We start from the raw sequence: 21,650 nt of genomic DNA, 5'->3' as shown, positions 1-21,650 counted from the left end.
ATCCAATAATACACAGTAGCATTCAAACAAGTGACGGGTTACAGAGAGAGATGTGTTACTGCTTATAGTACTCAGCTGGGCCGGCTTGGTTAGGGGCTGTCACGCTTTCCGTGCCAAAGTGTCTAGCCAACTCTGCAAGAAATCCCACAATGTTAGACAAGAGCGTACAGAACACATTTCAACACTGAGAAAAAAAAAAACCCTCACCCATACTGTCCCTTATGTAAAGTCGCATTTCACTGGTTGTCCAGCAGTGAGAGCTGAGTTCATGTGAAACAAAGCTCCTATACCTGATTTCACGCCCAGACCATCAGTGAACTGGGCAAAATTACTGACATACTTGCAGGAGGGCTGCACACTACAGTCATTCATCAGTTCAGGCTTTTCTCAACTCTTCCACCTCCCCCAACCCATTTGCATCTGCTCCACCTGGAAAAGCAGATGACCATCATTGTACAGGAGATGAGAAAGCAAGAAACCAAGAGGAACTGGCTCAGCTGTTAGACACGATCCTGTGCACAGGCTTGGCTGGCTTTAGAGCTGGTTGAACAAGACATGGTCACAAAATGCAGGAAGGGAACGTCGACAAGGGGCTGTTCTCATCAGGAGCCATCTCGCCAGAGCTTGATGGGAGACCTGACATTGCAGGTGCAGTATATCCGACATGTCCACATGGGGCTGGTTGATATGGCACAACACGCATTGGAAATCCAGATCCTGACCTCACTGAGGCAGACATTTGAGTTTAAACACCTACATTTGAGAAATGCTTCTAAACTCCCATCTGACTCGGTGGAGCCAAAGCAGGCAGAGGATCCTGCAGGGGAGCAGACACCTGCACATGCTTGACTGAACAGCTCTGCAGGCTCCACCAACTGTGCTGACCACATCCCTACTCACTAACAGGAGCCTGGGGACCCGGCTCACATGGGGGCACCTCAGTTTAGATATCTTGACCTGTCATCAGAATCCCACGCTCCGGGACAAATTCAGGTGCTTAAATACCAGCATGGAGCAGTATTTGAACTCCTGCAAAACATTGCACTTCATCACCAGCTGCCCCTCCAGGAGCATAAAGGTCTCTCAAAGGGTACTAACGTGGATATTTAGGTAGATAGATCCTACTGTCTTTGTCCATGCTTAAACAGTAATGAACAAAACCCCCTAATGAATTACAGTCTTTTTTTCCTGACTCACTTCTATCTCCTTGTTAAACAGTGGCTAGGACAGCTTAGATGCCATGCACTGGTACTGAACCAAAGTATAAAAGGTTTCCATTGTCCCCATACTCATGAATGCACCAGTTCATGAAATCCAACATGTGGATTTTCATATGGCCGCTGTGCAAGTATGGTGCATCCCAACCGCCCCATAAAGCTGCTCCTTGAAGGGCCAGGAAGGGCTCAAGAATGTTACAAGGCAGCTATAGTGAAAATCCTAGAAAAATTTCTTCCCCAGAGAGCCTCCCCTGCTGCTGTCAGTCACGATGCAGCTACTCAAGGCGACGTGTGATGAAGAACTGCTGCCTACAGGCCCCTAACCACCCACGAGCCAAAATGAGTCTTGGCAAAGCCCTTCTGTTTCTCATCTCGTTCCCCAGCTTCCACAAAGACCTTCCTCGTCTTGCTGCAGGCTCCTGTCAGAGACACTTAAATCCACCTCATTCCTCCAGGAAGCAGAGCAAGATTTATCCAAGTCAGCAGGTTGCATGGAGGAGTGCAGGAGAAACCTTTCCTGGCTGGGCCCCTGGACAAATGGGTAAATGTCTAGATCACGCTTTCAAGTCTGGAGGGACTTCCAGGATAGAATAACTTAGTTTTTATTAACAAAAAAGTCTAGGGTACATGAGACAGAGTAAGACTTTAATACAAGCTTATAATTTCAAGAGCCATAGGTAGCTCCTGTTTTCTTTTCAAGGCAGATCACAAAGTTCAGAGCCTGATCTGCCTTCATCCTACACAGGTGCTCTCTTGAATGCACATGGCATCACCACTTATTTAACAATTGCATTTCATCTACACCATGGTAAGTCACCACCATGCATGCTTCCACCTTGTCACAGATACGAAGCAAAATGTATTAGCTTAAATCCAAAACACAAAACATTTCACACTTCCCTATGGCCTTAACACCATAGCTACCACACATCAGCAGAGTCATAGTAACTCAGGAGTAACAACGCAAGTGTGAATTCGAGTTTTCATGGTGTTGTATGCTGTAGAGAGCTTCTACCACGAAAGCAAAGTTGAATGAAGATAAGCAGTGGGTCAGGGATAGCATCACATATCAAAATTATGTCCTCCCACTCTCCTCTGAACCACCACCTGGCCTTGTAGTCTCACAAATAGGAGAGCAGTTTGGGAGGAAAATAAAGCTCTTTCTTTGAGCAAATTAGTTCGTTTGACTTCGGAACACAAACTCCCATTGATCTTGTCGCGAGAATATCAAACACTGACCAAGGCACAATGGGGAAAACAATTATGACAGAGCAAGACTGAACCCTCTTTATTGGTGCTTGCTGCTAAGAGGAAATTAGATAGCACTGCAGGACCGCCTGCCCAAATGGCTTTACAAGAGCCATAGGGAAAAGGGATCACAGCAGAGCATTGCTATGCAACATGTAATCCTTCCTCACAACAATGGTTTGCTACGAAGCTCAGACTAAGTGCCCCGGTAATGATCAGCCTCAGACATGCCGCAACACACAATTTCTCAGTGTTTTAGCTGAAACGCTGAGGACAGATTCCCATTCATTCCCAGCTGGGTCACGGGGCTCTGGCGGTGGTTTTTCAGACAACTCTTGTCTGGGCAGCAGCAGCCCGAAGCGGACGCGCAGCCATGGGAATTCCTCGGTTACAGCTCCGCTGTCGTCATGGCTGGTCTGCGGCTCGAAGGCTTCAAACCATTCGCTATGGTTTGGGGGAGAGGAGGGAGCAGATGAACCTCCTTAGAGTCAGCTCATCCAGGAAAAAGCCTGCCCTCACCTTGTCTTACTTCAGAAAGGGCTTTGGGATACTTCTTTAAAAATCAAATCTCTTCCACCCTCTATAGACGTATCCTTCTTCAATTTAAATAGGCTTAGTTACTCTCTCAGATCAAGCATTAATGTTTGTCTGGACAGCAGCCACAGTCTTCATTTCTTCACAATGCTCAAACGACTAGAAGACCAGACTTGTCTCTTAACACCAGCCACTGCCATTGGTTGAATTATAAAAGTTTCACAAACTGTTAGAAGTTTTCTTTTCTTTTTCTTTTCTTTTTCCTTCCCTTCTTTTTTCTATCTTGTTAAAAAAAAGCCCTTCTTTTGAACCTGTTCTCAAACTCCTTTTTCAGTTTTCCCTTTCCACTACCCTTCCTTGTTTAAAAATATGAACACTCATATTTTAGTGAAATACACATTAAAACACAAACACTTAAACACAGAATAACATAACCCTACCTTAAATTGCGAACTTCAAAAGTAATTTTTTTGCCCTTCAGTATTGCTAGTGTGCTTCACACGCTAAGAAAGCTCCACATAAACAACTAACTGCAATTACTTATGGCACACATCTAGCAATTTTTTCCAGAGTGTTTATTTCCAGGCTTTAGAAAAAACTTTGGCTTAGCCAATCTCAGCCTGAAAGAAGGAGGGGAAAATCCAGAGAGCACGCTTATGCATTCCTATCTGTCATAACCTGGAGCAATTAATACCAGTGGTGGCCCTGCAAACTGATCTGTACATACGAAGTCAAGAGCTGGTCTTGGAGAGGCTGCTGTTTGCTAGGTTTGATTTGCACCTCGGTAAAAGCGTGATGCTACATTTCTTGCTGCAAACACACTCCCTAAAGAAACTACCTAAAGGATGCATTTTGTCTCCTTGTTGTTTTTTTTTCATGCACAGACTGCGTTAGTAAGCTCATATGGATTTGTCTCCTCAAAAAGAGCAAGTATTACACTTTTTGAGGGTGTAGAAAAACAAAGATTATCATTTGAAACTGACCTGCTTGACAGGCTCTGGGGTTTGACTGGAATCACGTTTGCTAGTAGGAACCATATGAGACTGGATGGACAATGCTTGTAAACACTGTCTCTGCAACAGGAGACCAGGGTGCAAGTCTCTGCTTTGCTACGCCTGTGTGTGACCTTTAATAAGTCACTTAATCTTTCTGGGTCTCAATTTCCCCTCTGTAAAATGGAGATACAGAAATGAAGAGGGTAGTATGCTCTGATAACTTGTTATGTGATAGCTCATGAAGTTCTTCAGACAGATGATAGCTGGGCAAACATCTACCTGATACGGAGAGTCCATCTCTAGCACAGGAGGCACGCTCAGCCCTTGAGATAGATCCCTGCCAGCACTGCCTAAGGGGAAAAGCCATTCCTTGCATGGTCTTCCAAAACAAGCAAGTGAAGAGCAACAAAATGTCCATGCACCTCTCCATAGCATCCCACATGGTTTCAGACGTGCAGGTTTAACATATCTCAGGATGGGTCTAGACTTGAACCCTACAGCAACAAGGGTGACAAGGATCCTTCAGAAACCTGCATATAGCCTGCGCAGACCAAAACATGTGGATTAATATTGTGCAAAAAACAATGAAGAAAGTCTCAAGAAGGGAACCAGTTTCAAAGGGAGATTTTGCCTAAAGAGAGGCCTTTGAGGGGGAGAAGTTATCTTGTTCTCCGTTTCTGCCCTCCCATTGTTTTGCTCTAAACACTCTTGGCTCTCGAGGAGACTGTGGTTTTACCCCTAACTTCAGGGTCCTGAAGGCAAAGGCTTGCTTGTGTCCCTCCTTCTGGAAGGATAAAGGGAAAAGGGAATGAGAACATGATAATTTTTTTTTTCCTTTTGTAACAGCAGCCCCCTTTAATAGTGCCCCTTGGATCTGTAAGACATGCTTGACCAGACATACCTCTGGAAGAGGTCAGCACTCCTGGGATTAAGAAACTTAGCAACGCTCCAGAGAGGGAGTTGGAAAGTCATGTTTAATGATACTTTGCTGAGAAACTGGGCAAATTTAATTAAAACATCACTTACTCAAGCCCAGTGGAACTAATCGAGTGCTCTAATATTCCGACTTTTCATTAATGGGTTACAAAAGAGGGCTGCACTTGTGTGTACAAGGGGGAAAAAAAGGGGGAGGATACAGAAGAGAAGAGAGCTTTAGCAAGGCTGCCTGTGCTTCAATTAATATAACCAAGAAACTTCATTGCTGGCAACAGAGCTTTAATACAGTGACTTCTCTCACCACCGCCACCCCCCATCCCCTTGACACATATACACACGTCCCCCCAGCACACACCCTCTCCACCCAGGACTCCTCTGAAAGAATAGCTGAATGAGCGAGAGTAGATTGGGCAAAGGAAGGGAAATTGCTTTTTTAATAAGTGGTCTATTCAGAGCTCCTACTTTTCAATAAAGAGAAGGCTGGAGAAGTCCTGGTCTAATTACCTCATCCTCACGCCAGACAATCTCACCCTTTCATTGGCGATTGAGGTCATATCATATAATTTTGTGAGCCATCGTGGGCACAACATGTTCAGTGATTATTTCATTGGTGGTGGTAAAATTACAGTCGACCCATCAAGGTTGTAAAAAAAAAAAAATGTAAATTAATAATTAAATGAGAACGTCTACCAAGAGATGCTAAAACTAGGCGGGATAGGGTAATGTCACCCTTGCAGAAATACGCAGATTGTTTGTTAGTGTGACACCATGGAGAAACTGCCATGTTGACAAGAAGGGTATAGTCTTGGTTGCCAAATCAGTCAGTTAAGCACAGGTCCTTTTTTAGCTGCATCTCAAGGGACTATTTATACTTTTTGCCATGTTTGGGAGTAATTAGATGAGGAGCATTATGGGTGTTAAGAACCAGTGAGAGACCACCAAGCTTGTGCTGTATCTTTAATAGATATACCTCCACTCCCGCAGCGAACACACACTGCACATCCATCCATCCATCCTAAGTACACCAACACAGCCTGGCACTGCAGCAAGCTCCCGTAGCAAAACAAAGTCCTAGAAAAGAAAGCCTCTTTGTCCATTCTCAGCCCCATGCAAAGCAGTCTGCAGTGCAGCAAAGGTTTCAGTTCACGCATGTATGGCTTCACTAATAGACAAAATCTGCGGGTTGGTCAGAGGAAAAACGCAGCGGGTGCAGAGGAGGAATTCAGGAGAGCTGGCTTCAGTCTCCTGCTCCTTCATCAGCTTGCTGCACAGCCTTGCGAAAGGCATTCGGTTTCCATCTCAGCTCCTGCTTGAAATGGCCATAATCATCTTTCTGGAATTCACATGGACATTTAACACATTAAAGGCGCTAAGGGCATCTTTGTTGTATAATGACCACTCCAGTTCAAAATTGCTTAGTTCCAAAATGGCACAAATCAATGCTATCTGCACTTTCTATATTGCCTTTCATTCACATCAAATCAAATACATATGAGTTATTGTTCAAATGACGAAACTAGGTTAGCTCAAAGTGGTTTCAGACTGTGATAGCCACTAGGTTAGCACCTCCTGCTACTCAATGGTTGGGAAGTCTATACAGCAGCAGTTAGCTGATGGGCAGCTTCTTCGGAGAAAGACGAGTGGAGGAAACGTGGAGATCCATATTTAAACCACTACCTTCATCAAGGAAAATATCAATAAATTCAGCAAGGGATCTTTGTACTGCCTGCCGAGCCACTCTCATCCTCCACCAACGCTGCACTTGCAGTGGGACCAGGAGGAAGGAAGCAGATTGGACCCAATGTTATATACAGCCAAGTGTAATCAGTATCACAGACAATCCATCAACCACACCAAGAAGGTCAATGCTCAGGCTTCAGATCAGTTTCAGTATTTTGAAATCTGAAGCAAGTGCTGCAAGTTTTGACTCTGCAATTACAAAGACAGTCTGGGTCCTCATCTCTGACTCGAACATCTCTGATCACCATCTTAATGACACCACATTGCGCCAGTGTTTTAGGTCCACTTATCTTGACTATATAGAGACATGTTCTGATCTTGAACCACCATTCTCCTAAAAGCTTCCTTCTCAACGTGCAGTTCACTTCTCTGCCTGGCTTCATAGTGGTGGTGTGAATCTGGTGGGCTGCTTGGCTTGCTTTTCAACCAGACTATGGTATAAGGAGCATAAACAGAGAAATCAGTTCATCTGCTGCTGCAAATAGGCAAGGAAAGCTGTCAGACAGCAATACCAACTCGACAGACATGGTGTGGGTGGACAAAAATAGGAACACCGGATCACTGACCTGCAGCAAAGGTCTTTGACTTGGATTGCCGTGAGGGCTCTCAGTGTCTGGACAACCGTCACAACTGTTACTCAGCTGTTTAGCTGTAGATATTACACTAGTGCTTAGAAATCACTGCCAATGACCAGAGCATGACTGTGCCAAGTAAAGTGGAGGCAGAGGATGCAAGAGAGCCCTGACATCTCCCCTTCCACTGGGAACTAACTCACAGTGGGATCAGGACAAGAAAGGGGAGATTCACTCCCTTCAGCTCATCCTTGGTTTTCATTTAGCTCAAAGTCACATAGACAGTGTAGAGCAGAGATGACAGATACGGACATCTAACCTAAATCTGACTGGCTCTCAGCCATATGGGCATCCTGACTGCAGCTACTGGGGTGGAGAGAACTGGGAGTTAGATCAAATCCTTTGGGCAAGTTTTTTAGCTCCACCACTGCTGGAGGGGAGATATTCATGGACTTATAAGAACATGCCAGCGGCACCTAAAGCCATAGCCTTACAGCTTTTGATGAGACTGTATTATATGACTCTGGAAGGGGAGGAGGGCTGGGACATCTCATAGCTATCTCCAGCATGAAATAACAGCCTTCATGGACCACCTTCTCCATTTTCAGTCCCATCTGCTACACAGCCAACTCCAAAGAGTTGGGAAAGGCTCTCAGGAACAACAGACCACAAGGATTAAAACAGATTGTATCACCCTGCAAAGCCCATGTCACACACCAGAGAGCTGCAACAGAAGTTCAGAGGCACTGAGACTTTTAACCCAGAGGCAGAAAAGGTGTCAGCCAAAGCCAGACACCAGCTAAATCCAGGGTATTTCTAATCCTAATCTCAGTGCTGTGTAGGAGCATCCGGTGGTGGGGAAAGGGGAAGACTTTCTTCTGGCCAGCACTCGCTGGTGGCATTCTCCGATGCCCCAACTCTGTTGTGAGGAATGACATTTTATGCATACGCACTGGAACAACTGAGCTGAGATGGCGATTCCTAGAATGCACAACTGGCTGGGCTGCATTCGCTTGGGAAACTGGAGACCCAGGTCCCCCATCCCAGCCCCAACCCTCCATCCAATCACATGGACAATAACAAGGCTCGAAGGCTATTTATAGCCTTACAGTATGTCCCCCTTCGAGGCTGGCGCAATGAAACACTGATCCTAGGCACCTGTGCTGGCCAATCTGAGGGATTTTCGTGTTCGAGCAACTCTAGGCTAGGTACAGCCAAGCAGATTACAGGAGAAGGTGGAAAGCCCCTTCCTTTCCCCTCTCTTGCTGGGATGACCCAGCAATTGCAGACACTTTCTCCTTTACATCAGTCCATTAGGGAGGCCCCCAGGCAAGAGGGTAAAGCCTCATGGGAGTAACATGGAGTAAAGGGCAAAAAGCCCTCCAGCTCAGAGGATAGGGAAGGGAAAAGAAAAAAGAAAAGAGAGAAAAAAAAAGACAGACTACACACCCAAGCACTGCCAGGTACAAACCCAGCAGCTCTAGGCAAAGTGGAAGGCTGCCAGAAAATACGGCTGAAGGGACTTTTAGGTCTGAGGTCAGAGAGGATATATCTATGCTGGTTCCCCGCCAGGTGTTTGTCCGGCCAGTTTTAAAGAAACCTGGCTATGGAGATGACACACTGCCCATGCTCTACTTAACTACCCCAAGAAAAACATGCCTCAGCCTGTGTTGTGGCAGCATAAATCCCTTCCTCCTTGTCCTGCTTCATAGGAGTAAGCCTGGAGAACCTGCCTTTCCATCCCTTTGCACTGCAAGGCCCTCTCCTCCCTGTGGAAGCCAACAATCTTTCCGCCCACCCCATGTTTTCTAGACCTGGACAGTCTCGTTTCTTTCCCTCTGGTCTCCCTCCAAGAGTTTTGCACAACTCTTGAAGCACAGTGACAAAACCAGGGCATAGTCCCATATCTGAGACTTCACCTCTCCAGCAGAAGGTTCACTCTATGTGTTTTGCATCCAACACTCATGTTTCCATACCCGAGTACAGCACCTTATTTCCGCTCCAAACCCCACAAGAGTGTGAACCCCTACCCCAAGCAGTCTGCAACATACCTTCATGCCCACGAGGTTATTGTGGAAGTCCACTCTGGCTCGCAGGTCCTTGTTGGACTTCCTCCCCAGGAACTCCTTGACAAACTTGTTGCTGTATTTCAGGTTGTCACCGCAGCCACCCCACTGCCAAGCCTCACGGTTCTCCAGGTCAGGGGCCTCATCACAGGTGCAACGCTCCATCCGCCCCGCGCTGCACGCCTTGGCCATGGCATGCGTCAGGCCAGCAGAGGAGATGGCATACAAGAAGGCAGTCTCCTTAAAACCTGCAAGAGAGGAGGTGGCGGCTTTAATTGCAGCTGGAGCAAGCGTTAAAGAAAAAAAATGAGGAAATCAAGTCATAACCCACTGTGAGAATAGTTTGAGCAATGTCAAAGTATGCTGAGCTCTACACACATCACTGACGGTGGAGAAGACACAGTGAGAGCAAGGAACACGGGATAGAGGTGGCACAAGCCAGGATTCAAGAATGCAAATGAAATCTGACCAGCTCTGTGGCTGTCATTCTGCCTGAAAACAGAAAAAGGCGAGCAACCAGATGGAGGTACCATCACCGTGGTACTGCGATACTGATAACCAAGCGGACACCAAACAGGAGGAACCCAGCATAAACTTCCAGTCTGATGGCTGAGGTAGAAATCATGAGGGCTCCTTGTTCTTCCCTCCTGCCCACAAAAAAATCACTGGGTCCTACTCCAGTCCAACAAAATTGTTAACAAAGGCCACCTGAGGTCTGGGAAGTGCACAGTAGCCACCCTGTCACCCAACACAGTACCTCACTCAAATGCCTCAAAAAGCAGTTTACATCTCAAACCTTTCACACACACCCCTGTTTTACACCTCCATGCTCACCTGCAGTGATGCAACAGCATCTGCTCCCCTCAGTGTGTAAACTGAGGCCCAGAGAGACCCATGATTTTGATCCAAATGATAAAAGCCAGAAATAAAAAGCAAACATGCCAGTATTTATAGCTCCTCATTCTCCAGCTATGGAAGCCATAAATGACTGCATATTTGAGATGCAATTCCAGAACAGCTTTGGATCCATCTCAAGAAATCCCCCACTCAAAAATAACACAAGTGGATGGTGACAGTAGTGGATATATCTGTAGGCTGGTGTGTCAACCAAGGACATGCAGAGACACTGCCAGGTCATTTTTGGAACAGTTCCTTGGGAGTCCAAGCAAGCTCACAGGGTGCTACCCTGGCCCATCCCCAGAGCCTGCCTTCCCAAAGCACTCCCAAGTGCACGATGCTGAACACCAGTGAAAATCCAGCCTGGAAGACTGATGCTTGGTCCTCCCAAAAGTGCTGACTCAAACCAGATCATGGTAGGAATTGTCTGACCATTCTACTGCTCGCCTCGAAAAGAAGAGCAGGAACCTCTCCCTCAATGGAAGGAAAAAAAAAAATCAACTCCACACTTGCTGGGGACACCACAAAGAGTGGTCAGTGTTGAGAAAAAACATATTTTTTATCTTTTGCCTCTTTGCTTTCTCAATGAAGATAGACCATGTCCTCTGGCACCCCAGAAACATCTTCAGCATTGCAAACTCTCTCACTGGGACTATTGGGAGAATTCCTTAATTCACACACCAAAAAAACTCATGGGTATGCAGACCACCAAACTCCTCCAGGCAGAAAACGCCTTCTAAGCAGCTTTCATCTTTTGTAGGCTAGTTCAGCTTTTTGTAGGTTACACCCTAGGTCAGATTGCCCACATGCCTGTCAGAAGGATGTCACTGCTAGAGAGATGGTCCCAAGCCTTCACGTTCCTGAGTTGTAGAGTTGGCCTCTTGCCACTGCTACTACTTGTGCTATGAAATGGAGAGGTACCAGCGTCCTAACAGAAGGTCCTCAGTGGAATAGGGTGTACAAAGTCTTCTCTGAGAGTCTGAGGCATTGAAACTAGCAGAAAACATGATCCAGTTTAGCAGATAGCCTAGATCCACAACCTGCTTGAAGGCCTCCTGGTTTGAACCACTGCATTCAGAGCAGTTGTGAAACCTCAGCAGAAAATCAGTACCATGCAACAAGGCACACCAGGTTTGACAGAAAGCCAGGAGGAATGGTTCATTTGCCAGGTTCTCCCCCTCCATCAATCGCCCCAGCAGCTTCATTCGGCTCTACTTCTGCCTTTCTCCATCACTAAAAGCCTCACATACTCCCAGTGCCCATCAGCATGGGTATCATCTCACCCGCAGGCAGCTTCCAAGCAAGTCCATGTGACATTTGGCTCTGGCCAGGTTTAAAGCCATCTCTGCCATGCACTATTTGATTGCACCAAGATATTTTGTAACAAGATAATGAGCTTTAAATCAATGCAGGCATTCTAACCCCCAGTGCATCGACAGCCTGCCGTCCGCTGCTATCCAGTTTCAGCCATTTCCAAAATTGTTCGCGAGTATCCAAAGAGGATAACAAGTCCTTTAAACAATCCCCCGTTATTTTAAGAAACAGGCTGCCATCAGTCCAAGTTGCAAACCAGCAGCCAGGCTGTTCTGGTGACCAAGTGCAAAAGTGGAGGGAGAAACTTTTTCTTAAGCAAAACGTGGGGGTTTTTGCCTTTTTTTTTTCTTTTCCTCTCCTTAAAAACCAGCAATGGTCCTGGAGGAAAGGAAGCCAGCCCACACCGACATATTTGAATAGCTGTGCCTTAGTGGGTGATGCATGTGCCCCCTTGCCCTGGGGTATCACTTGCTGCAATGCTGAACCAGGAACCAGCAGCTCCCGGAGAGGAGGAGAAAGATTTACAGGGCAGTGTGTTACGCCGCGGGAGCAACATCCGAAGGATTTACAGCATCGGTGGAGGGCAGAGATGTTGCAGGGGCATAAAACATGGAAGAATGAGACAGCAGGCAGAGCCTCGCAACCCTCAGAGCTACCATTTGTTACGCGGGGTCCTGACAAGGTGGAGGGGGGTGGTTTCTCTCTGGTGTTTTAAGGCAGCTCAGCTTCAGGCTGCCTGGAAAAGCCCCTCGCCGAGGGGTGCCCCCGGGGCTGGGCACATCTGAAGGAACAAGCTGTGGCCTCCAGGTGTCAGCAGGAGAAAGTGCTTGGCTTCCCCAAGACGCCTCCGATCCAGGGACTCTCCTCCGGCATGCAGGGATATTTTTAAACATCTTGCAGCTCTGGCTGGACCTCTTGGGTTTCATAAGGACTTTCCTTGTTTCCACCGCAGTCAGTGACAGTGCATTAGTTAATCCTCAGTGCTTCTGAATGGCTTCTCGCTAATTAGCAAGGGAGGGCACTTTGCAAACCTCTGCTCTTCTGTTTGAGCACATCGGACCCTGCGTTTCGAGGTCCAGCTCCGTCGCTGGGCGTAGGATTTTCTGGAAGTCACTAAAGCCCTCGAGACCCATGCAAGCTATCTGTAAAACGGTCCTGCTGCACTGTTAGCTGCAGTCCAGAAATAATAAATGGATTTTACTGGCAGGGTGCAGGAAACTGGACTAGATGAGGTAACACAAAGGAAGGAGAAAAATACCACCTGCTCCTTGAATACGCCCTCTCGGCTTCTGGTCCTCTCCACCTGAGCTGCTGGGAAGGGGTGTGGGAATTACCCATCACTCACATGCAGGGAGCTTTTCCTTGGGTAAAGCAGTAACAGGACACAAACACTTGCAGGTTTTGTCCTGCACTATGACAGGGCTCCCCTTACCCCCACTAACAGGACAGCACAGAACAGCCTGGATTGCCTTGTTTCCCTCAACCTTTCTTTCCTGAAAGGTTAACATAATAAATAGGAAAAAAAATAAAACTATTTAAAAAAGAGGGGACAGCTTTAGGAATTTCAACTCCTTCCCCTCCAGTAACAGCTCAGCTTCCTGTAGAGGCAAGGAGGAACTGTAGCTACTGACTGCAGATGCACACATGAACATCTCCAGCCTCTGAGGATGGGAGCCATGGCCAGCAACCGGAGGTGGACAGGGGATGCTTTGCTAGCATAAGCATATGAATTACTGCCATAACAGCACATTGTTTGCCTGCTGTGCATTTTCATGGATGAGCCGAGTCTAGCTTGGTGTTCACCTTCTACAAGCTCTTTCTGGACCTCTGGGGAGGTGGTGACCCAACTGCTGGCAAAGGATGCACCAGAATGACCACTCTGCAAAATTCCAGGGAAGCTGATGGGTGCTTGGGGTGTCAGCACCCCCAACCAAGACCCCCAGCCCTGCTCACCTCTCTTCAGCAAGCTGGCCCGGTAGCGACCCTCAAGGGTGCAGTTCCAGCGCTCGAAGCGAAACTGATACTGGCACTCCAGCGCACTCATGCTGATCGCCTCCATCAAGGTCTCGGCCACGCCGGGGTCCCGCCGGCACATCCTGCGCTGCTTCTTCTCCAGCTTCAGGCGGTCACAGACTTTGTAGTGGGCTTTGACGGCAGCTTCCTCCATTTCTGAGGTCAGAGGGAGGATGGTCAGGGGTTCGTTCCCCGTTAGCCTGCAGAGGAACAGAGGGTCACAGCAGTGAGGAGAGAGAAGCACAACCTGTGGTAGAAGTAGGGGCTGTGGTGGGATCAGGCTCTCTCTAGTCAAGCACGCATGTGGACTTGCCAATGCCTGGGCAAAGTGTGACTTTACAGCAAGGTGGCAGCAAGAAGAGAAGGGTAAGAAGCTTGGGTTTATTTCCTCTACCAGCTCTCACAGAGCTTGTTTGGACATAAGGCCTTGACAGTCTCCACCACAGGACTGTCTTGAAACTGAAATAGGGAAGAAATAATACAAGATATCTCACTGCGCAAACTCAGAAAAACTAGCAAAAAACACTACAGGCACTCTTGTGTGCAGTAAAAAAATTATTTTAGCACATCAAGCAGAATCAGTTTGGGAAGGGAGAGAGGGTGATTTGTCCCACCAGACCCCAAGGGACACACCAAGAAAGCACATACCGCCACTCTGCCTTCAGCAGAAGAGATCCTGACATAAAACCTAGTGCGCCACAGCCTGAGGCTTGAGAGCAGGATACACTTTTACAGGCGATACTGCCAAAAGCTTTTACAAGCAAGAATGAGCTCAAAGCCTAAAAAATGACCTGAAGAAATAAGTGTCCCGTTGCCTTCTCCGAGCATAAGGTCCTTGACTTGTACAATGTGCAACAAAAGACGCCAGCGTACTGTTCCCGGTGTCAAGTGACAAGCTGCTGGAAAAGGACCAGGCTGGCATCAGCCCCGAGGAGCAGAAAGGCTGCAGGAACATCTGCTGGGCTCATGAGCAGTTTGTTGGCCAGGCTGCCCGCACCCTACTCTTCTGGCTCTGCCCTTTTCTGGCCAGGTGCCAGTCCACGCAGTAAATGGGAATCACTATGTAGGGTTTTGAAGGACATGAAAACGCATTTCTCCAGCCAAAAAGGAAGAATTGCTTAAAGCCAGAATTGAAAACATGTTGGAACATTGCAATTCTGCAGAGGCAAGCATGGGGATGGGTCGCAGGCTCGGACATCTCCATCACTGCAGGACCATCGGGGTAAATGGGGTGGTGGGCATGGTAGGGGAGAACACGCTCACCTCCTTCGCTGAATGCAGATAGATCCTGGAAACTCGTTAAAACCCCACCTGTCCTGCAGAAGCAGTGATTCATTGTTTCTTTTTTTAATGAGGCTTTCTGTCTAATCAGTTGGACGCATCCTACCAGGAGGACAATCTCCAAGGGCAAGCAGCTAGCATGCTTCAGCTCTCCAACCTTCTTGCACAATGGGCACAAAATCCTGACCTGAGCCACAGCCAGCAACATCCCGTACAGATCCAGTCATTAGCGATGATTTAACCAGGTAAGAACAAACTGCTGGGTTTGGTTGTTTTTTTGTTCTCTCAGTTATCTTCAAAATTATTAGGATTAAGAAAAAAAAACTGCAATAGCAAAAATGAAGTCAGAAGGAAACATGGAGAACTAGTGTAATCAGTGTAAATTTCTAAAAAAAAAAAAAAAATAGTTTTTTCCCCAAATTCTGCTCCCCCAAAATGAAAAGAACATCCAAAAGGCCAAATAAGCAGCCCCATCTGAAGCACTGACAAACGTTGACCCTTACGTTTTTGCTCTCTCTGGACTAGGACAGAGAGTGGACTTGGTCTCAGCTGCTCCCCAAGGAGACAGAACATCACCCAAGCCCTGGTGCCTTGTTAAGCACAGCTCTGAGCAGGCTTGTTCCTGAGAAATGTGGCTTGGTCTGAGCTTCACAGTAGTAGAGACCTGGAACAATATCTCCAGGATCTTTGTTTCTGGCCTTCATCAATACTTCTGCTCTGAAGGTTCATTTCTGCAACCTTTCACAGCTGGTGGAAGAGATATCCTCAGTCGGCCAAGAAAAGAGAGGGAGGCATAAAAGCATTTTCTACAGCTCCCCCTCCCCAGTTTACCTTTCCAACTGAGCAGGTACAGTTCAGCTAAATGTTCTGGAAAACATAAGCTTCAAGTATCACATAGCAGATGGCTATCACAGTGAGGAGGGATACAGGATTGACCACACGGCCAAGATTTCTGCAGAGCAATTGGCAATTTTGAACCCCTTCCCCACCCTCCCCTTCAGTGCTTGGCTTTGAGATACTTCAATGTGTAGTTGCTGATAGCACAGCTCAACTGCATGTATCTCCAAAGTGGGTCCCAATAAGAACCACCCAAATGAAAACAAAATAAAGAGCCTGGGATAGGGAGAAGGTAAAAACACAGGATTCGTGGTGAGCACAACACCAGAGGGCTGCCCTCCAGCAGCCACTTAGAACCAACGGATGGAAAGTCCTGAGAAACAATGGAAAAGTGTCAGCAACCTCCATTTTTCATTGCTCTCTGCAAAAGGCTTAGGTAGGAGTTCACCAGCTCTGATATCTGGGACACGTGGGTAACAACCTTGGTGAGCTGAGAAAGCTGGGTCAGCATGCAGACACCCACTTCTTTCTCTCCCCAAGAAAACAACCCAAAGACAAGACACCAACATGATGTCCTACAGAGCAGGCAGAATACCACCCTTTTCCACCTCCTGTTTCCTGACCCAGCTCTGTCCTGTCTTCACCCATGAGAGAAAAGGGGACATGAAAATAGAAACTGGTGAAAAAGAAGCCATGCTACGCACATGCTGAACAGAGACCCATCCACCACTGCCTGGTTTATTGCTCAGCCTAATTTCACTGGCTTTCAAGTCGGTTCAAATCAGAGCGAAGCAAGCGAATTAGGAAAGCACCTCCAGAACAAGACAAGGACTAAGCTTAGAGGAAAGAAGCTTTTCCTATCCAACAAGCAACGAAGCTCTCCCAGGTGAAGACCTCCATGAGCAAAGGCAGGAGACGTGCACACGCACGTACATTTTCCCTCCCCAGCACTGGATGCGTGCCCGTTTCAGCAGGGGGGACCGAAGCAACAGCCTCAGCTCTGCACACGCGTTCCAGCAGCCCTGGGAAGAGGGGTGAGGTGACACTTTTCAGAGTACGGCGTCGATAATAAATAAGCACAGGCAGAGCCAGGGAGAGCCGGTGCCCCCACCTGAAATGCTGCCTTGGAGCTGCCGCTGCATGGAACCTTTATAATCCTATAAAGCCCTTTTATGCAACCTAGGCTGAGTGAGGTCTTGTAAGGCAACAGTGTCAGAGTCGGATGCTTTCTCAGCTCCTCACAAAGACCGAGCTGTTCCTTCCAGGGAAATTTTTCATGAAGGGGGGTGGTTTTTATTTTACACACACCCGATCCACAATTGTTACGATTAAACTGCCAGCCAGCCCTCTGTGAAATTGTATTATTCTGGATTGAGAGGGCTGAGTGAGATGAAAGTGTGTTTGTCCACTAGGAATCTGGAGAGAGACCAAACTGTTCATTGCACACAACCCAGGAAGCTTTAATTCTCTGGAAATTAACTCTGGCCTCCGAGAGCAATATGAATCTGCAAAGTCTAGAGACTGTTTCTACTTCAGACTTTGACCCAATCTTCTGTGCACCTTGCCTGACTTCTGCTCCATGTGGCACATCTGCACTGTCCAGACCTCAGGTACGACCTGGTTGCTCAGTGCCTTACCCACCTACCTGAGAGGAACCTTTGCAACATCATTTGCACTGTTCTCCTTCCAGTTTAATCTGTCACTAGCTTGAAGCCAGGAAACCAAAAGGTTTACTATCGCCAGCTGTAAATAGCAAGACCTATCCGGTTTGCACATACACTACCGGTGGCATTCAGCTGCCTTGGTTGTGAACTTCATGTCAAACATTGCTAACTGCTTTGCTGTCCTGGAGTTCAGACTCCAACCACCCGGGCTTGGGAGAGATCCCAAACACAGTCCCCGCCACTGCACAGCTTACACCGATAGCTGCATAGCCAAATTTTATCCGTAGCACCATGGAATTATTGCCCTTCCAGAGAGGCAATTCAAGATGGGTCCTGCTTTCAGCTCATCTCAGAAGTCAAGAGTTTTCATTGCCTTGTCAGCTCACTTTCAACAGTGTCCCTGTGTTTTCGCTTGTTTAACTGGGGATTTTCCTGGTGAGAATTTGAGGGAGATGAGGCAGAAGAAAGGTGCCTGCATAGGCCTGCGAGTGCACTTGTGTTTTTGACATGCTCAAGAGTTTCCTTTACAAGTGCGGCCAGAGACGCGAGCCAAGGTGAGCTGCTTTCCTGCAAGGAAACGCCTCTGCTGTACCCGCCTGGAATGACAGGCCTGCTGAAATATTGCATTCCTATCCCGGTGCTTCCTTCTCTGCCAGGAGATTTATCTTTGGGACATCTGCACAAAGACTGAATTGATTCTATTTTCACTTTTTACATGAATGTCTTTCCTGCAGTATTGCTATTCTTCCAATAATTTTTCTTCTTTCCACCACTTTTATTTCTCTTAATAATTAAAAAAGTTTTTGGAAAGTTGAGAACTTCCACACTAACTTTCTTCACTGCAATACCTAAATTAATGACTCTACAACTCCAGGAGCCAGACTGAATTATGCTGGAAACCAGGCTTCTGTTATTATTGCTTGCATACAACAACCTTCCACTGCCCTTTCTTCCCCGCACCATCACACTCCCTGTGAAGAAACTTTCCTGGATTTATCTACCATGGTTCCCCCACATCCCACCAAGGCTAAATGCTATTTGAAATTTAATAAGCCAAAAGCCCAAGAAAACTCTGCGAGTTCCAGAGTGAGTGATGAAGACTTGACATTTGGAGAAAGAGCTGGACACGGAAGAATCAACCATCTCATTCTGCAGTGTGTTTGGGTTTTTGAAGTGTTCACAGGTACAAGTGTCACCATTGTGTTCACACTGCAACTCGATGTCCTTTGGAGGAAACTATCTAAAGAGAGCTCACTAACCTCATTTCCGCTTTTCCCAGAGACATTTGGGTTGGTAGACCCCCAAATCACTTGGGATCAGAGAAAGCTTTCTCCTCTTTGCTACTGAACAGCTAGTTCTCTATTTTCTTTCTACTCCTCAAAGTCAGAACTAAGTATTTTCACTCCAAGACACAGTGCTCACCCCAGCTTCCGGCATTCAGGTCTATTATCGCCTTGCTTAGACCACAAAATCCACAACACATGCTGGATGCAAAGTCCACTGCCATTTGCTGAGCTACAAAGCAAAAATGTTTCCTACTTTGGCTAATGTATACACATGCAAAAAATTCCCATATCCCCTTAAGTCCTTACAAAAAAATAATGCAAGTTATCTTCAGCAAGGATTTCTTGGCGTCCACAACATCCTGCCATCTCAGCAAGTGTTAAGTCCCTTCATGAAGATTCCTTTGTTAGAGCCACTCACTTCTAGCTCAGCCCTTCCTCAGTGCAAATTTTTCACCAATATCAAAGAAGGTGACAGGAGAGAAAGTGTTTCTCCCAGCCTAAGGAAATGTAGAACATCCAGGGCTTTACAGGACAGAGCTGAACAGCCTACACTCCACCCAGAATTCAAAACCAGCTTTGCTGAAACTCCCTCTGTCTTAGCACTTTGCAAGGCTTCCTCCCCTTGTCATCCACAGACCACTGCCCCTTATGCATGTGCTAGTTCTTTTCCTTTAAAGTCATTCCCAACCGGGTCTATGCTTTGTGCTCACCTCTCCTTTTTGCTCTCCATGTCATTTTCCATAAAAAATGGCATCTTGCCGTTGGAGACCATTAAAGAAAACAAAAAAACATTTGGAAACACAAGTAATGAATACAGCTATTCTCATCACAACTATGTCTAATTGCTATTTTGATACTCATCTTCCTCTCAATAGCATGGTACACACACCCAGAACTTTTCTTTAGGTGGCAACCCCTCAAACGTGGGCTTCCTTACTAGTCAGTAGAGCCCAAATCTCAGTCGCAGCTTCTACTTACAAAGAAACAAGCAACAACCCCTGCTACGGAGACCACTACCACATTACACACTTCCACCAACACGTGGTAGGAGCAATAGGGCCTTCCAAACTTACTTTGTGCAGGTGGAAAGCAGCCATATCCTACACTCATGCTCCAATTAAGAGCATGTGCTTCAGAGGGGAATGCCTTCAAGTCCTTGGTTGTTCTTCTCAGTGGTGGGAATTAGAAGGATAGAGAGGACAAAAGCTACAGCATAGGGGAATTTCCAACCCAACAGATCCCACTTACCAGGGAGGGAATCAGTCTCCATCAGACTCCCAATGAAGTATGCTCAAACAGAATTTTTTGGGGGAGACAAAAAGTGTAAATTCTTTCAGGCTTTTAGTCATTCAAATTTTCTTTTCTCCAACTACTCCTCTGCCTGGATAGATCTACACAGTGGTTTCCTCTGGGCTCTCCTCTCCTCTAAGCGTCTTGGGCAAGAGGATGGAGGAGTGGGCATGTAGAGATCCTGCTACACACACATCAGGCTCTCAGGTCCTATCAAGAGTTACTTCTGGCATCCAGCAAAAACAGAAATAACAGCTGCTTCTGGAAGAAAGGATTTGCTGCTGCAAGTCTGCAGCTCTTCCCTTTCCAGCACTGCTCTCCTGAATGCTTCTAACTCACATCAGCCACTCTGATCCCAAGTCATTAAGGTCTTTTCAGCCTCAGGTATTACCACAGAGATAATTTATGCTGAAGTTCCCTGTTTTAGCCTTAGCTGAAGTTCACACAGAAGTCAGAGGACTTCTCCCAAGACGTTGAACGCAGCAGTCCAAGCAAGTGAAATCCCCCTCAGGCCAGCTGTCCTGCACTGAGAGGGGAACTGGACCTCAACACCTTTACAAAGGAGTTGTCACATCAGTTCAGAAGGATTTTTTCCTGTGAATGGAGCAAGACGTGGGTGGTTGTCTCCCAGATACTGGATGGTCGCTTGCATATAAATAAGCTTCCATGTAATTTCCTGCCAAAACATGCCCTCAACTTCTGTACAAATTACAAAAAAAAAAAAAAAGAGTTTGGCACATAGCACGAGGGCAAAATTTAGCAACTGAAGGAAAAATACTTCCGTGAATGGGCAACAACGTGACTCAGTTCAGACGTGGAGGGCTGGAGATGTTCCAATTATGATGCATTCCTGTGTAGGACCTATGGAACCAAGGTGCCATGAGGAACAGCTATTTTTGTACTGTGGCAGCCAGAAGCACCACAAGCAAATACTTCAAGCTGTTGCAGCATTTCCCACCCATGCAAGGCATAAGACCTGCACAGGTCATGAATTACAGCTAATAGCACTCCACTGAAGCAAGGAAGTGTTGCCTTCCCTTCTGCCTCCCTTCCCCCAGTGAGGAAGGCAAAAGCAATCACAGAGAAACCCCACAGCATAGGAAGGAATCAAATTTGGTTCTGTCAGCCCTTCGTGGTGTGCCTGAACCACAAGGCTCAACTACCTCTCCTCCTTCCCCCCTCCTCCCCTCACGACAAACTTTATTCAGGAAGTTTCCAGTCCACCAGAGCAAAAGACATTTTCTGGGGGGTAAATATCTCAGAGTTGCAGCATTAGGATTCACCAGCATGGAAACAATGCAAGGAGAGGGTAAATATCAGGACCAGCTCTACAAGCATTTGCAATATTCCCTTGCAATTCCTGTGGCTTGTGCCAAACAGTTCCCAGCACAAAAAACACCTTTAAAAAAAACAAAAAAAAACCCAAAACAAACAAACAAACAAAAAACAACACTGCTGGGCTTTTGAGGAGGGAGTGTTCAGTTTTTACAACTCAGTGACTATTGGCTGCCCTTGGCTGGGAGGTCCCAGGTTGCTTAGCCCCAAGAGCTGCCAGCAACCGAATTCCACTAGAACAACCTGTTTTGTCCGTCAGCAAGCAGAGATGGAGAAAGCAGGCAGGGAAGGGGGAGGAGAGGAGGGGAAGGTTGTTTCCTCTCCCCTTCATCCTCTCAAGAATGAAACAGCAATCAACAAGATTTATGAAGGATTTTCAACCCAACTTAAAACCAGTCGGTGAACCGCGGTGCCAGTGGAATGCA

The 21,650-nt window shown here is 46.8% G+C and overlaps 1 protein-coding gene across 1 annotated transcript in view; it reads right to left on the bottom strand.

Moving 5' to 3' along the window:
• The window catches only part of WNT9A (Wnt family member 9A), a 62,204-nt gene that overhangs the window by 10,008 nt on the left and 30,546 nt on the right, over positions 1–21,650 (bottom strand). Inside the window, exons 2-3 of the mRNA XM_075419949.1 lie at positions 13,473–13,732; positions 9,294–9,556 (exon numbers count right to left, since the gene is read on the bottom strand). Coding sequence (XP_075276064.1) covers positions 9,294–9,556; positions 13,473–13,732 — 523 coding nt within the window. The remainder of the gene's footprint in view (positions 1–9,293; positions 9,557–13,472; positions 13,733–21,650) is intronic.

The sequence above is a fragment of the Opisthocomus hoazin genome, chromosome 4, assembly GCF_030867145.1.
Source record: "Opisthocomus hoazin isolate bOpiHoa1 chromosome 4, bOpiHoa1.hap1, whole genome shotgun sequence".
In the NCBI taxonomy this organism is placed as follows: domain Eukaryota; kingdom Metazoa; phylum Chordata; class Aves; order Opisthocomiformes; family Opisthocomidae; genus Opisthocomus; species Opisthocomus hoazin.
This window is presented reverse-complemented; position numbering and strand designations above follow the sequence as displayed.